This window comes from Prionailurus bengalensis, chromosome D1 (genome assembly GCF_016509475.1).
Source record: "Prionailurus bengalensis isolate Pbe53 chromosome D1, Fcat_Pben_1.1_paternal_pri, whole genome shotgun sequence".
NCBI classification, from domain to species: domain Eukaryota; kingdom Metazoa; phylum Chordata; class Mammalia; order Carnivora; family Felidae; genus Prionailurus; species Prionailurus bengalensis.
In genome coordinates this window covers 89,500,222-89,517,228 of record NC_057346.1, presented here as the reverse complement: position 1 = coordinate 89,517,228, position 17,007 = coordinate 89,500,222, and the positions used below count along the sequence as shown (strand labels likewise).

Genomic DNA, 17,007 nt, shown 5'->3' with positions numbered 1-17,007 from the left:
TAATTTCGGCTCAGGTCATGATCTCATGGTTTGAGTTGGAGCCCTATGTCGGGCTCTGTGCGGACAGCTCAGAGCCTGGAGCCTGCTTCAGATGCTGTCTCCCTCTCTCTGCCCCTCCCCAGCTCACACTCTGTCTCTCTTTCAGGAATAAATACACATAAAAAAAAGAGAATGTTTCCCTATAGAAGAAGAACAGCAAAGATCATCAGGATAAACAGCTAAACCACTCGAGATCTTTAAAAGCCATTTCAAGTTATATACCCTTTTGAAAATCTGATATAAGTTATGACTCCTGTCCTCAAAAAAAGTGATCCAACAGATACACATTCTCAAAATTTTGTGTCATATTTCAGGTAGCTCTTGGACACCTTATGACCCATCACTGAACCGATGGGAAGTCCATTAATTCCAGGTAAAAAACTTTGACTCTGTATTCAGAAAACGTCAACAACCTGTGCAATATGCTCTGTGCTGCGAAAGACACATTGGCACAGAGTAGACAGAGTAGGAGCCAATTTCACCAGATAAACCTGAGCATCCCCCTGAAAAATTCTCAGGCACCTCATTCTGCCCTCAGAAACCTTTTTAAATATGGAGATCTTCTGCCACTTTCACCATATAGAAGACCAAGAAGAGACCAACGGGAAGCAAACACACAAGAGCAAGATAGAAATAGGAATACTTCTAATTTCCTGAAAGGAGTCAGAAGCATCAGAGTTTCCAATTTTCCCAACCCAAATAGGCCATGCCAGACCAAAAAAAAAAAATTTTTTTTTACATATATATGTATGTATGTATTTCTTTGCCACCCAGAAGACAAGGAAATCGAGTGTTCCAAGGTAAGAGGCTGCTTCCTGAGTTGGTTTAGGTTTCTGGATTCCAGAGAATGCCAGACCGCCAATAGAAAAGAGGCTGACAACATGCCTCCAGGAAGGCTCTTCCAAAAATCACATTTGTAATAAAAAGCCTGATGGAAATCAAAACCTCTCCAGATGGTCGTTCTGGTTGGCTTTCCCTACAGCCACCCACTAAGGACCCTTAAGGAAGGAATGAGCCAGCCAAGCTAAAGACGTGCTTCTCTGTCCTCAGCCCAACCTCCTCTGGACATCTGTCCTCCTGTACCCATTACAGAGGACTTGCTGTCACTCCCTCCCGCCAAGCTCTACCTTTTTGGTCCAACAGTCATGAAGCTTTGGGAATCTCCTCACTGGCCTCAGATAATGGGGTCTATCCAGGAACTTACCACTGGTAACTTTTTCTAACATGGACTTCTTTCAAGTTTTTACCTGATTGTTTTCTTGGATACCCTTCTTTGCACAGATGAATTTATCTGGAGCTTCCACTGGCCTTTTTGGATGCTGTAGCACTTCAGTGACTCTAACCTGAGAGTCATTCTGTTGGATAAATGAATCTTTCTCTTACTGAACTACTAAGAAAAACTTAGCTAAGTGCTCTGAAAAGAGGGAAGAACACTTCTTTTCTCAACCCAAATCCTATGTTTTCGTTAAGTCTCAAAGCATTCCTTCTCCTTGATTTCTGAACAGTAGCTGGGCTCCAAGAAAGTCAGTCCAGCTCTGGGTTCCGAGTAACTGGAGCAGCATTTGGCACAGAGAAGACCTCAAATATTGCTTAATACTTAGTAAATATTGGTTACTAGCTTACTAATCCTTATCTCCCTTCAGTATCACTTTCTAATGGTATTCACCACTGGATCCCAAGCATTCGCACAGACTTGGTACATAGTAGGTCCTCAAAATATGTTTTCTGACTAACTAACCTGAGCAGGAAATGTGCAATCCTTTAAACAGTCTGCGGGCCGCCTGGGTGGCTCGGTCGATTGAGCATCCGACTTCCGCTCAGGTCGTGATCTCCCGGTTTGTGGGTTTGAGCTCCGCATCAGGCTCCACACTGTCAGTGTAGAGCCTGCTTGGGGTCCTCTCTCTCCTTCTCTCTGCCCCTCCCCTGGTTGTGCGCTCTCTCTCTCTCTCTCTCTCTCTCTCTCTCTCTCTCAAAAATAAATAAACGGTAAAAAAATAAAAATTTAAAGATGTGCTGTGACTGTCCATAAAATGACCCCGTTGCCTTTCCAAAGCACACGTGAAATACTCACTATTTTGCATAGGCTAATAATGGCTTGAGTGTGAATTTCACCTAGTTCCTAAAAGATACATTTTGTCATGATTTTCTTCTTCGGTGGGAAATAGTACCTTAGAGTAGACTTGATTTGCCTCTTGCTGAGACCACTAATTGTTATGTTTGCCGACGTCTGACAAAATCGCGGGCCGGGATGATAGGCACCTTCAGCGGGGTTACTTTACCAAGGCAGGGCGCTCAAGAAGTAGCAAGCAGCCAATAGCACTGCCTGCTTGGTTTGCCGAAGCCCCTCCCAAGAAGGGTCATCCATGGGATGACAGACAATGAGGAGACACAATCCTCAGAGAGCCAGTAATCTGGGAAAGCACGGGCAGGTTGAAAACGTCCGCTTCCTGAAAGGCTGCAAAGGATCTGCAAAGAACAAGCCGACCTCACGCCTATTTGTTCCGCACCCTCAGCCAGCTGCTCACAGGAATTTAAAACACTGTTGAGCAAGTAACCTTACATGAAGTCACCGTGCTCTGAAGGTGGCCCTGGCTTCTGGGGGGCCGAGGCACCGAAAAGGGCCCTATCTTGAGCATTGGCAAAGCAGTGAACTTCTGGCACACTCTTTGGAGACCGGAGTTCCAGCCCTCCAGAGCCATAGACAGGAAGAAAGAAAAAGCCACACCATACTGGGAAAGCTGCCCAAGAGGCAGAGACCCTGTTTCAGTTTGAGTAATCCTCCACAGAAGGAACGCAGCCAATCTGAAAACCTGTTTTAAAACAAACCATAGGGAAAAGGCAAAGAAGGAGATGAGAGGGCGATGCAAACACTTTCCAGTGAAAGTGGGCACAAAGGGCAAAAAAAAAAAAAAAAACCCTCAACGAGATCGAACACAACGTTTACATATTTCCACTCTCGCAGTCCTAACGTGGTGAATTACCCACATATCCAAGCAAGTATTAACAGCCTTCCCCTACAGGCTGGGATATACAACTTTTAAGCAGATTTAATTTGATCAGATAACTCCTTCAGATATGCTTCCTTAAACCCAAAACAAAGGGACTGTTTAGTAAATCGCGGGTGATGAAGGTGACTGACTCTCACGCCATCAATAAAACAGCATAAATCAAGTTAAAACACAAAAATGTAAGGTTCGGTTGAGAAAAGCGGATGGACTGGTATGCGTGCATTACGATCCCAGCTGTATGAAAACAATCTTATCCAAAGGTGGATAGGAACAAGAAAGAAACACGTAAAAGTAAAAACAGCTTCCGTGTCATGCTTGAGTTGTCACCACGTCCCTGAGACAAGAGAACAAGAAAAACTCTTCTAAAAAGACTTCCAAAACGGCACTACTTCTCCCCAGGTAAGCAAAACAGAGAAGCAGACGGACAAAAATTACAGGCGGTAGCAGCCGATGCATACAGGGCACTGACAACCGTAATCGCCCACCTCCCCACATGAGGTCACCAACTTCTAGAGACAGGAGACAATCGACACACAAGCGAGTGCCCGTCACTCAGGAAGACCAGAGACGTTTCTGCAAACAAATCGCCATCGGAAAGCACAGTGATTCATTCTCCTTACTGGTGATGGGGGGATTCTCTGGGTTGTCGGACGCCCCGGGACTGTCTTGGTCCTGGGTCGGGTAGGCAGTTGGAAGGTGGGTGTGGAAAATGCTGTAGCCTCCCGAAGTGCTTCTTTCACTGGACGATCCACTGCTCACGTCGTCGTCAGTGGGGTTGCTGGGGTAGATGTCTTCAGGGTTAGTTCTGTATTCACCCGTCTGGGTATAGCGGGTGCCATCACGGTTAACAATGGCTGGGAGAAAGAGAAGGCACTCTCAGAACTTGACAGCCGACATTTTCCGAGTTTAAGCAAGACTGTGGATTATCATGTAAGACAGTGACTTCAAAGCTAGTTTTCTTTGTGATGAAGCAAAACAATACTTAACTACCTAGCTAGATGGGTGGGGGGAGTAGGTGATGCACTAAGAAAGTGCACCCTCCCGTGCCCACCCCCGCCTCTTAGAAATGGGGCGGGAGAAAGAGGGTGTGTTTGGACGTGTCCATGTTTGAATCCCAGCTTTGTGTGCCTCTCGACAAAGCTGGTACCGGGCTTCATTTCACTTCTGTCATTTGTAAAATGCGGAAAGTACTACTTTCTGTTATGAGCACTATAAGATGCACTGTATGTAAAGTGCTTAGCATAGTATCCAAAATTTAGCTGGTCTCAAAAAAAAAATGATAATTTCCCCACTGGTCCCTATTCTCCCTTCTCAAGGACATGTAAAATTTGTTGCTATTGATTCCAACTGTTTCTAGAAAGGATTGGAAGCAGGAGCAAAGAGGTTAGTAGTCCCAACAGGGAATATATATTTGCAAATCCATGAAGAATCAATGCCCCCTTCTTTCTAAGGGGCGAATGTTGTCAGTCTTCATGAGCCCCTACTCTGGTTAAGACATCAGCATGCCTCCGGGCGCCCGGTTAAGCGTCCGACTTCAGCCAGGTCACGATCTCGCGGTCCGTGAGTTCGAGCCCCGCGTCAGGCTCTGGGCTGATGGCTCGGAGCCTGGAGCCTGTTTCCGATTCTGTGTCTCCCTCTCTCTCTGCCCCTCCCCCGTTCATGCTCTGTCTCTCTCTGTCCCAAAAATAAATAAAAAAACGTTGAAAAAAAATTAAAAAAAAAAAAAGACATCAGCATGCCTCAACAGTGACAGAGCCCTTGCCCGTCCTCTGTGACATTCAAACTTGAATTTGAGAAGCACAGAGGCACATAAAGCTCAAAATCTTTGATTTCAACAAGGCAATGCCTAGAATAGACAGGAGGAGAAAATGCAAGAATGATTTCCTTCATTGTTCCCCTGAAAAAGACTGGCTGCCTTTGTCAAGTCTGGCCCACTCACCGCACAAGTGTGCATTTAGCTGAAATTATTTTCTGCTATATTGCACTGGACTAAATATTCCTTTTGCCCACCTATCTGGCTTGCCCAAGTGGAACTATCAGTAAAACATACATTAAAAAATATTCCAAAGTCTCGAACAGCCCGATAATCTCTGCAAATGACGATTTGATCAGAAAATATGACGCAACTCGGATAGGTCTGGACTTTGAAAGGCATTGGTGAGCACCAAGGAAGTGGGACGTTTATTGAACGTGACTATGGGCCAAGCACACATTAGACATATTACCTTTCTTCACTTTCTTTTCAAATCTCACCTGTTGTTCCATTATCCAGATGAGAAGACTGAGGCTCAGAGACAGTAAGTCCTTCCTTTAAGGTCACCCAGGTGGTAAGGAACTAGACCGAGCCTGACTGAGACAGCACATCTCACCGTGAGGGCCTCCCTTTCCTTCCCTGAGGCACAGGTCAGGGACAATTTTTTATATAACAGTGCGGGGCTGGATGGGCATGGCCAGGAAGAATTCTCAGCCCTCTGCCACTGCCACCACTGTTCCCTTGTACACTGAGGGGTCTGGTCCTTAGGAGGCAGAAACCAGGCCTCCTCAACATTATGACACTTCCCCCAAAAAATGAGGTTCAGAGGCCAGAAGGTCAGGGTTAATAAGTTGACCGCTCCGAACATTTTGGTTGAGATTTTCTGTTCTCATACAGTGCCAGACGCCTACTTCTTGGGGGTAACCAAGATGAGTTTAGGTGGGTGTGGTATAAATAATGTTGAAACCCCTACCAGGAAATCTATGCCCTTTATAATTATCTTTCATACTACCATTAAACAAAATTTAGGGGGCTGGAATGCCTCTCCCCCTAAGACTTACTAATCCTCTTCTATGAGAAAGAACACAGCTCAGACTCAGAACCTTCAGCAGCTAGAATTTAAGAACGCGACCTAATTTGTCCCACATTTTAAGTATATGTTTAAGGATACCTTCTACTTACGACCAAGAATTGGGTTTTCCATTTTCAGGCATTTTTTTTAAACGAACATAGTTTAAGTAGAAAAGAATGGGCCAATTAAACGCAAAATATCAAGGGAATGATCGTTCTGTGTACACAGAGGCGTCAAAAAGAAAGTGGTTTTCGAATGACTGCCGTTTGAGGAACAATGTGTTGGGGTCAACCAAGTTGTAGTTTCAAGCCACTGCAGGAGAAGGGGAAGGGCCAGTGAATCACAGCCAGTGTCCCTGGCCGAGGGAAACAGCTATTCTGCTCAAATGTGAAACACAGAAAATGCATCTGATCCCTTTCCCAAGAATGGAGAAACTCAATGAAGGTTCGAAGAGATACGTACTTATGGTAATTGGTCCTTCAAAGGCATTGGGCAGGTGTGTGACCGATGTACAATCTTCTCCAGGCGGAGCTGTGGGGTAGCAAAGAAAAAAGGCATGAGAACAGTAAAAACTATGCGCAGAACTGATTTCTGTTGGTTAGTATGGGGTTTTATCAAACATTTTCTGAAATAATTTTCTTTTTTTTTATTATTGAAATATAGATGACATACAATGTTACATTAGTTTTAGGTGTACAACATAGTGATTCAAGAAGTCTACATATTACTCAGCGCTCACCATGACATCTGTCACCTTTCAACGTTACTACAATGTTAGTTGTATTCCCTATACCATACCCTATATCATACTTCCCATCACCATGACTTACTTATTTTAGAACTGGAAGTTTGTACCTGTTAATTCCCCTTCCCCTGTTTCACCCATCCCCACCCATCCCCCACCCTTCTCCCCTCTGGCAACCATCAGTTTGTTCTCTGTATTTACGAGTCCGTTTCTGTTTGCGTGCTCGTTTGGTTTTTAGATTTCGCATATAAGTCAACTAAATAATTTTCTTTTTCTGAAACTTGATTAAGTTTCCTAGGAACTTCCCTGACCTTTGTGATGCATTTTCCATTTTTATTTACCTTCATACATTTTGGGAAGCTTACTTGTTCCTCTTTCCACCCTAACGGATTCATTCATTAAACAAACACATACGTATGTTCTCCATCAAGTGTTGCGGAAGGCTGGGGATATTATGGTAGATAAGATAGACATGTCCTTCTGGAATGAGGCATCGATTAGAAATTACTTCTTAAGTGTGTTATTATAGAAGTAATGTTGGGGGGGGGTTGCTGGGGTGGCTCAGTTGGTTAAGCATTGATCTCAGCTCAGGTCATGATCTCACAGTTTGTGAGATGGAGTCCCGTGTCGGGCTCTGCACTGACGCACGGAGCCTGCTTAGGATCCTCTCTCTCCCTCCGTCTCTGCCCCTCCCGCACATGCACTTTCTCTCAAAATAAATAAACATATAAATGAATAAAAGTAATATGGGAACAGTGTAAAAACATTTTTTAATAAAGAAGTGTGAACTATAATAAAATCATATGCGATCCCAATACTCTGCAGAAATGATGGAAACACAGGACAGACCAATATAATCAAATGTTTATCAACGTGACCAGCATGAGAATATATACATTAAAATAAGCACCAAGAATTTACCTGATAGAATCTACTCCTGAAATCATTGTTGCACTATATGCTAATTTGGATGTAAATTAAAAAAAAATAAGTCAAAAAAAAAGTTTTAAAACAAAAAAAAATATTCCAAAACAAACGAATCTTTAGTGGCTTCTTGATGCACAGATGTGTTGATTAACTTAGCTGGATCCTTAAGTGCCTACTCTGTCTAGACTTCCTCTCAACATATAGCTAATGAGGTAGGTTGTCCACCATTGGTCTAGGTGCCCAGACTATTTCCTGAGACCAGTGTGCTGCCATATCCCACCCGGGCACCCTGGCTTCTTTTTCTTTGTCCTCCATCTTATCTTCTACTTTCCCCTCTTCTTCAGGAATAAAGATTTCTGAATGTACCTTGGATACTCCTAACCACCTAGAGACATTACTAAGTAGCTCTCTGAGAACACTGTGTAAAGCCCACTGAAAATGCCCTGAAAATTCCACCCTGCATACCTAAGCCCTAAAAAAACAAGATCGAAGAATGCCTTAACCAGCTGTTCCATTTATGCCCGAATGCTCTATTTGGTAACTAGACTTTGTATTGAGCTCTAAAAACTCAGAGAACTTTGAACTGGCTGTGCTATTGTAGGAAGTTTGGATCCATTTGTGAATTATAGCTTTTATACTGTGTATGTGTATGTGTGTGTGTGTGTGTGTGTGTATGTGTGTATGTGTGTGCGCACATGCACCTGTGCCCAAAATGGCAGCTTATTTGTTAGGTTGGTTTGTCCCTAGAGTTGTTTCTTAGAAAAGACAAAGAAAGAAAGGGATGGGTGGATGGATGGATGAATGGATGGATGGATGGATGGATGGAGGTAGGAAGACTGCTATCACTAGGAAGGCTGTTATAAATATTTTAAGTGTTCTGCCATAAATTAATGGGTACTCATAACATTGGACAGAAACATAAGTTGAACAAAACAAGGTTTTGTTGCTTCCCAACCCCCAGAAGCATCTTTTCCTACAGGTAAAGGGGATGCCTTTGTATGTTCAACTGGAAAAAAAACAAAACAGGTTTTAGGAAAAGCCATTCTTGTAAAAGCTAAGTAAAAAGATTTCTCAGAAGAGAGTCTCAGAGAAAGTCACCTCCTCAGTAAGGCTGTTCCTCACTGTCCAATGTCAGCCAGCCCTTTACCAATCCCCTACATACACCACCATCACACATTTGCTTGCAGCTCTTCTGGATTCTTCTCTCTCTAATCTTGTTCATTTTACCTGATGGTTGTTCAGGGCACATCTCCCAACCCCTAATCCCTGCTCCATAGAAATATGTAAGTTCTACATGATGTGTAGTGACCTTAGCTATCTTGGGCAGAACATTTATGTGTGATCGGTCAGAAAGGCACTTAATAAATATTTGTTGAATGAACGAAAGAGGAAATACCAAGGTAATTTCTCACAGGCCCATTCTTCCAGGAAACACACCTGAGATGTTAACTCTCCAAATGGACTGCCATTATAAACAGGTCAAGAAATGTTTAGATCAACCCTGAATGGCAATGCCGTAAGAAATATTTTTTAAAAAGTTTTAGAAATATCAGTTCATTTATTCATTTTAAACATTACTCATGTGACGGGTTTTTTAAAAAGAGCAAAAAGATGAACACGTTCCTGTCTCTGCTTTTGAGGAATTCACAAGGTCATGGGGGACAATAACAATACTTCTTTAGATTTTTACAGCTTTCAAATAATCTTCCCAAGGATTTCCTCATCTGAAAATCAGGACAGATAGCCAACCTGGGAGATCTTGAAGAGTATCTGCCCTGTCTGTTGTGGTAACGCCACCAGAAACTGGCCGGACCTGTGAGATGTTTCTTTTTTTTAATTTTCAAAAATTTATTTATTTATTTTATTAGAGAGAGAGAGGGAGGGAGGGAGGGACGGAAGCCAGGAGGGAAGGAGGGAGGGAGGTAGCACTCAAGTGGGGGAGGGGGCAGAAAGAGAGAGAGAGAGAGAGAGAGAGAGAGAGAGAGAGAGAGAGAAGCTTAAACAGGCTCCACGCTCAGCATGGAGCCTGATACGAGGCTCGATCCCATGACTCTGGGATCATGACCAGAGCCGAAAGCAAGAGTCAGGCAGTCCACTGACGGAGCCACCCAGGTGCCCCACGGATGCTTCTGGTACTGTCACTTGCTCAAATCCAGAAACAGCCTTGGATTATGACCTCTTAATGACAGGGATGGAACGACGTTCCCCAAATTCAAACACAACAGCACTGCCCTGGGAAGGAACTTCTAGGAGTTGGGTTGTAATAGACCGGGGCACGATGTAAAAAAAACACCAAGACAGTTTTGTAAATCATTAGAGCATTTGTTCAAACGGAGCCTCTTCATGCTCCAGTTCACCTTAACTTTTATAAAGAATATCAAATCTGCCGAGCACACTAGGATGAATGGTGACCCAAATGTGCAATTAATACCTTCACGCTCCCCTGTCAGACAGCAGAGCGTCACTGACAGTTTTTTATTCTGTTTAATGAGCACTGCACTGCTGGGAGAATCAGGCCTGGTGAGCCTTTCCTGAACCCAAGGGGTCGTTAGAAAGACTCTGGGGTGGGCTTCCTGGTGGGCTGCCTCTCTAAACTTTGCCTCCACTGCAGCAAAACAGCCAAGAGAAATGTTAATTATTCCATCCGGCCAATGACTCAGTGCCAGGTAGAAAGACATCCTCCTCAATGCCTGATAGACTCTAGATATCCAGTAAGTACTTGTTGAATGGATGAAAGAGCGAAGAGACAGAGGAATGTAGAATCTTCTCCTAAATCCCTCCTTCAAAAAAGAATGGGGTGTTTTACTGGAGGCAAACTTAAAAAATGGACCAACTCAAGTCAGTTCTCTGGGCTGTTAACACAAAAGTCACCATGCTTGTGCTGGGCCTTCCTGAGAGAGAAGGCAATAAAAATAAAAATCATGCAGCCTTCCCAGGGTCTGCCTTATTTTCATTTGTAACCCACAGGCCACCTTTTACAAAACTGCTGCTGAAACGGTAAGTACACGGAAGCGATCTGCTAAGATTGAGCTGGATTTGGTCCCTGTAGACCAAAAGGGTCTTGTGGGGGATCACATCATTGGGTCTTGACTAGCTGCTGGCAACTCTCCAGCTAAGCTGGATTCAAGGATCTTTCCAATGAGATCCCTGCATAGAACAGAAGGTTATCAAGACCCATAGTCCCCTCAGCCCCTCTTTCATCTGACTCTAAACCAAGACATTTAGACTTTCTCCTGAGATAAACAGTCTTCTCCAGCTTCTTTCTTTTGTTTTGTTTTGTTTCATCGCTTCAACAAAATAACCTCCCAAGACAAGAAATATGGCCACTGGTTCTTTCTCACTCGACTTGCCCAGCAGAGTACTGGGTACATATAGTGGATCGATAAATACTCTTTTTCAAATTTAAAGGAAAACTGGGCCACCTGGGTAGCTCATTCGGTGAAGTGTCCCACTCTTGATTTCAGCTCAGGTCATGATCTCGAGGTTTGTGGGATCGAGCCCCACATCGGGCTCTGTGCTGACAGCTTGGAGCTCGCTTGGGATTGTCTGTCTCCCTCTCTCTCTGCCCCTCCCCAACTCGTGCCCTCTCTCTCTCTCAAAATAAATAAACATTTAAAAACAAAACAACCACCAAAAACTTAAAGAAAAATGTATAAAAGCAGCCTATCTACATTAAGTAAATTTGGGTAAGAGAAGAGGAAACCTTCCCCTTAACCTTGACTACTTTGCTACAACCATTTTCGTATGCACACACTCCCTGAACTTCTCCAACTTTTCAGCTGGACTACCGCCTCGCCCGCAAAGAAGAGGAAAGTTGATTAGTACTGTTCACTCCCTTCTCTGAGGATAGGCCCATCCTTACAGGCAAAAATAAGGGCAGGGAGAGAAGTCTCCGTAGTAACTTGTCTAGATGGCTGCAATTCCAGGCAATAAAACAGTGCGAGCTTCTAGCCTTTTGAGTTCAGGTTCTTTCCAGCAAGCGATACTAACTTGTCAAACAGGTGAGACAATGTGGATACGCAACAACACAATCTATGGCATACACTCACTTGACAAGATTCGGTGGGAGAAGAAACAGGCAGGACCCAGAGACTCTGGCGTATGCAGTCCCATGGCAGCCCTGTCCCATGTGACCAACCCCTTCGTCTAAAACACAATGTCTTCCCAAAGCCCTCTGGCAATAAAATAAGCTAGCTAGGCCACATGTGGCTTTGTGTCTATTTCTCCTTTATTTGCACGTGGGTTTTCTCACCATCGTGTCATCAGACGGACGGTGTGGGTTTGAGTGTGGGAACGGGGTATGGGCCACGTACTGTTTAGCCTCATTTGGACTCTCCTCTTTTTGGTTGAACTTCATTCGCACCCTTCGCTCATATACCAGGGAAGAGCAAACACTCTGCGGTCTTCTCCTCTGTGTTTTGAGGGTCCCTCCCACAGGCTTAGGGACCTGCATGTGTTTGACATAATTTTACTGGCTTCACACACCCCATTTCAACTATTCAACCCTGAAACTTTCTCTTTCTCCTAAAGTCTAGACTTCTCCTTCGACTTCCCACTCGGATCCCGACTGGTCATGCCGCAGTGGGTGGCCGGAGAGTGAAAGCTACTGACGTAATCTCACAATTATTTTGTTGCTTCCACTTGCACTTAAAAATCCATGCAGATTTGATATTCTACTGCCATATATGACATCTGTGTTTGTCTCATGCAAACAACGTCTTCAGTCATCGTATAATAATCTGTATTTGTCTCCGACAGATACTGTCTTTAACCACTGTCCAGCTAATTTAACCCAGCCCTCCTTCCCATCTTTAAGGAGAACCGATATGCCAGGAAGACGTGTTTATCGGGTTTATCTTGTGGTTCCATCTTCCTTTCACACAATCTAAAACCTTCCTAAGGGACAGAAGGCCCAGTCTGAGAAGTAAGTCATCGATCAATGTTTGATTGTCGGCATTCAAAATTTGACATTTACGTTTTTGACCCTTCTCAAAAGATGCTGAAAATACACGATGCATGGGATTTTTGAATTTTGCTGGAGCCTGAATTAGACTTATGAGCATGTTTCTAGGCCGGTGGTTGGAAGGAGGTCCCTTAGACAGGGAGAGGGGCCTGGCCAGCAGCCCAGCATGCACATCGTAGCTTGGCGCTCTTATTCTCCAGTTGTCAGGCTCTCAATTGTTGGGAAAGGAAACTCAAGAAGGTCAAAGGCTTACAGTATATCCTCCCAGCTTTCTCTAAGCCCCAACATATAATAAATACCTCTGAGCTAAGCCATTTGGCTCATACACCAACGCTCTCATTAGATTCATGTCACTTCTTTATTCAAAACCCCGCAATGACTTTCCATCACGTGAACCTAGTAAAATCCACATTCTTTATCATGGCCTATAGGGCCCTGTGTGATCTGGCCCCTGTCTACCCCCCTGACTTCATTCCTTGGCATTCTCACTTCTGCTAGCGGGGCTTTATCCACCCTGGCCACCTTGGCGTCCTCAGAATAAGCCACCATGCTCCCCGACACCTGGCTTTGCACTGGCTGTCCCCACTGCCCCTGGCTTTCCTCCCTGACTCCAGCTGGGGCTCCCCCAAAAGCACCTCCTCACAGGCACCTTCCCTGGCCACCTTCTCAGACCAAAGCTCCCCTAGCACTCTGAAGCTTCCCGCTCTGCTTTCCTTTTTAGAGCACTCGCCACTCTCTCCCATCACTTAAGGTATTTACTATCTCTCTGTTTCCTGTTGGCCTCCCTGCCTAGAAAGTCAGCACCCTGGAGATAGGCATCTTGTCTCTGCTGTGGAGATACTCAGTGAGCATCTGTTATGTGAGGGGAAGCCACATGAACCACCCCCCCTCCACTTCAGCCAAGACTGAGTTACTGTCAGCTACACTGCCGAAGGCCCGCATGCCCGAAGCAACCCCAAGCGCAGAGACATCCACTCGGAACCAACCTGAAGCATTAAAGCAGTACGTGTCATACTGGGAGGTGTTGGATGTGAGGATGTACACCCCGGTGTTGTTTGCGGCACAGATGGAGTTGGGGTGAATACGGGGGATCACCACGTGGCCTTCTATGAACCCGTACCTGCAAGAGACAAGCAAGAGGTCATCCACCTGCAAGGCGGCGACGGGGGTTTCAGAACACGCCATCACGTGACATCTCACACGCTGCACCGCCTCGTTCAATTCACCCCTGGGGACGGCAGACGTTTCAACAACTGAGTCGTACGAAATCCAAAAACAACAGCAGAGGGAGAATGGAGGGGATCGACACCGCTGATTTTATTTAGAGCTCTATACAGAGCTTTAAAAAAGAAAGAGGCAGGAAGGAAAAACCTGTTTTCAGATAAAATCTGTGGGCAGCAGCAGCAAGTCCGTTCGAACAGGCGGAGGGAAGCCTGAGTCGCCGAAGAGGGAAGAACGACCACTTTATATGATGTGAGTTCCACTCCGGCTCTCCATCACCTTCCCATTTTCCAGGAAACACATCAAATCACCAGCCCCCAAAGGATGGGACGAGGTGGCTCTTCGCATCAGCCCGCGAATGTCAAAACTGCCTATTTCCCCCACCCCCACCCCTTCCTTCCCCGCCTCACCTTTTCCTGTGATTCCCTTGCTCCAGACTCTGTTACTGCAAACACAAAGCCCTGTTTATATGCTAGGAACACAGTACATTTTGCCTCACGAGCATCCCAGGCATAATTTCATTGCCAGTGGAAGTAAATTGACTGTCATTAAAATGGGAGTAATAGTGATTAAGTAAGTAGATAGCGGTGCCTCATTTAGCTCGGGAATTTTCCAGAGGCAGCACAGTCAGAGAAGTGCATAAGGCCCCTCTGCCCCTACCAGGATGTTTCCAGGAGCAGGGGAGCAGGTCAGAGCTGGAGGCCCCTTTGGATACAATAGACAGCACCCGGGCCTCTTGGATCCGCATCGCAGAAGCTGAATACTCACTACAAAATCTGTCCGGAAGGGAAAATGCCTCAAAATGAGATGTGGGCTGAGAAGAGGGTGGCGGCGGGGCGGGGGAGGTAGGACAAAGAGGGTGAAGTTAAATCCAGCAAGTTTCTGAAACTGCAATGCTGGCTAAAACGCGCAGCGTAGATCCTTTTAATCTTTCCTGCCAGAGGCAACAGCACATAGCGCATAGCCCTGCAAGACCCACGGAAATGGCCATGAATTTGAAATGTCTAAGCACATAGAGCTCATTAGGTCTATGTTGCAACTGTAGCGCATGACTAATTCCCCATCTGAAAGGACAGACTGGTTTCTCCAAAGACTCCTGAGCTTGGTGGGCAGAGGGAGAGCAATTAAATGTTAACAAGTTTCCATATATCTGGGAAAGGCTACTAATCAGGGCGGGGCACACAGAAGAGAGCGGCTGCTAAGGTTTTATGGGAGCCTATGAGACTTGCCACCTGTCCTGTGGCAGATATCTGATTCATAGCTACCGGAGCGAAATTATGGAAATGTGTTTTGCAACATTTAATACCTGCTCCGGGTGGAAGGGTAGGTTTCTTAGGCCCCTTTGGTTTTTCTTTTTCTTTCTTTTTTATTTTTTTTTAATTTTTTTTCAACGTTTATTTATTTTTGGGACAGAGAGAGACAGAGCATGAACGGGGGAGGGGCAGAGAGAGAGGGAGACACAGAATCGGAAACAGGCTCCAGGCTCTGAGCCATCAGCCCAGAGCCTGATGCGGGGCTCGAACTCGCGGACCGCGAGATCGTGACCTGGCTGAAGTCGGACGCTTAACCGACTGCGCCACCCAGGCGCCCCTCTTTTTTATTTTTAATTAAAAAATTTTGGGGGGTGTTTATTTATTTTTGAGAGAGAGAGAGAGAGAGACAGAGCGCACACAGGGGAGGGGCAGAAAGAGAGGCAGACAGAGGATCCCAAGCAGGTTCTGTTCTGACAGTGCAGAGCCCCATGCGGGGCTCGAACTCACCAACTGTGAGATCATGACCTGAGCCGAGGTCGGATGCTTCACTGACAGAGCCACCCAGGCATCCCTGTTTCTTTCTTCCTTTCTTTCTTTCTTTTTCTTTCTTTCTTTCTTTCTTTCTTTCTTTCTTTCTTTCTTTCTTTCTTTCTTTCTTTTTCTTTCTTTCCTCTCTCTTTCCTTCCTCCCTCCTTTCTTTCTTTCTTTCTTTCTTTCTTTCTTTTCTTTCTTTCTTTTCTTTCTTTCTTTTTCTTTCTTTCCTCTCTTTCCTTCCTCCCTCCCTCCCTTCTTTCTTTCTCTTTCTTTCTTTCTTTCTTTCTTTCTTTCTTTCTTTCTTTCTTTCTTGTTTTAATTTACAATATTCTTTCTTGTTTTAATTTAATTAACAATATCCTTGGTGAGCCTACTCCCCACCCCACCCCCATCACATTCAGGAGATCTGTGTAATACTGACATTCTAGAATCTGCATTCCCCTTGTAAGTTATTCCTGAGGTGTTGCCACATCATTCCAACTGCCACTTTTATGCATCCCACCGTACATGAGCTGGGATGTTAAAATTTAAATGTGTGTATACTGCCCCAGCAGATTGCTGTTCACAGGGAGGAAAGAAATGCTCAGCAAATCCATGCACCTTGCTTCGTCCCCCTTGCAGTCCGCCCTTGGGGAGGGTCATCAAATTCTGGCCCTGGGCTCAGGCGAAGAAGCAGGACTGGGATCTGGACTCCTCCCCACGCACACAATGTGGCCCCGGGGCCACTTCTTGAGCCTCGGCACTCCTCCGAGCCTCAGTGGCTTCATCCAGACACTGGAGTAATAGGATCGACCCAGGGTGCAGTCTGAGCATGGAGGGGACGTGGGCGAGTGGGGAGCAGGGCGCCCAACCCCTAAGTGCGCAACAGTTCGCCAGTGGGAGTGGGAAGAACCTCCCTCTTTTCAGCAGATGGGAACAGTTCTGTGTTTCCTAAGTATGTCTTGCCTGTGTTTCACAATCAAAATTCAGCTTCGTAAGTCTACTTTTTTAGGCTACTGGCCTAGCCAGGGCTGTATTTAAACAATTAGCCTGGGGGAACAGAATAAATGGATCTGCTAATTGGCCTTCCTTCATTGCAGCCTACAGCTGGGGTTTGGGAGTCAGCGAACCTTCTTCCTTCCTCCGCTTTCCCATTCTCCCAGACCTCGCTCAGAGCACGCGCAGATGTCTGCGCACATCTGCCCTTTCTGTCAGAGCAGCACTGCTCCGTAGCACTGTCTGCGATAATGGACATGTTCTATCATCTGCGTTGCCCAATAGAGCAGGTGCCAGTCATCTGTCCTAGCTGAGCACTTGAATGTCGACAGAGCCGCCGAAGCACCAGGGTTCAATGTTACTGAATTGCAGTGAGCCCGCCACACGTGGTGAGTGGCTACCTTATCGGTGCAGTTTTGGAGTCAAGACTTTCCTTTTCCTTTTCAACAGGAGAGTCTGGGCTCCCACTCCTAATGTGGGCGTTACCCTGTAGCCAAGGATGCGGACAGGCGTACTT

The 17,007-nt window shown here is 45.4% G+C and overlaps 1 protein-coding gene across 29 annotated transcripts in view; it reads right to left on the bottom strand.

Annotated features, from left to right (window-relative positions):
• CD44 (CD44 molecule (Indian blood group)) overlaps nt 1-17,007 on the bottom strand; it is a 92,203-nt gene that overhangs the window by 37,381 nt on the left and 37,815 nt on the right. For all 29 annotated transcript variants that reach the window (XM_043580929.1, XM_043580930.1, XM_043580935.1 and 26 more), the window contains exons 3-5: nt 13,494-13,627; nt 6,335-6,403; nt 3,668-3,901 (exon numbers count right to left, since the gene is read on the bottom strand). In XM_043580929.1, the coding sequence (XP_043436864.1) occupies nt 3,668-3,901; nt 6,335-6,403; nt 13,494-13,627 (437 nt within the window). The remainder of the gene's footprint in view (nt 1-3,667; nt 3,902-6,334; nt 6,404-13,493; nt 13,628-17,007) is intronic.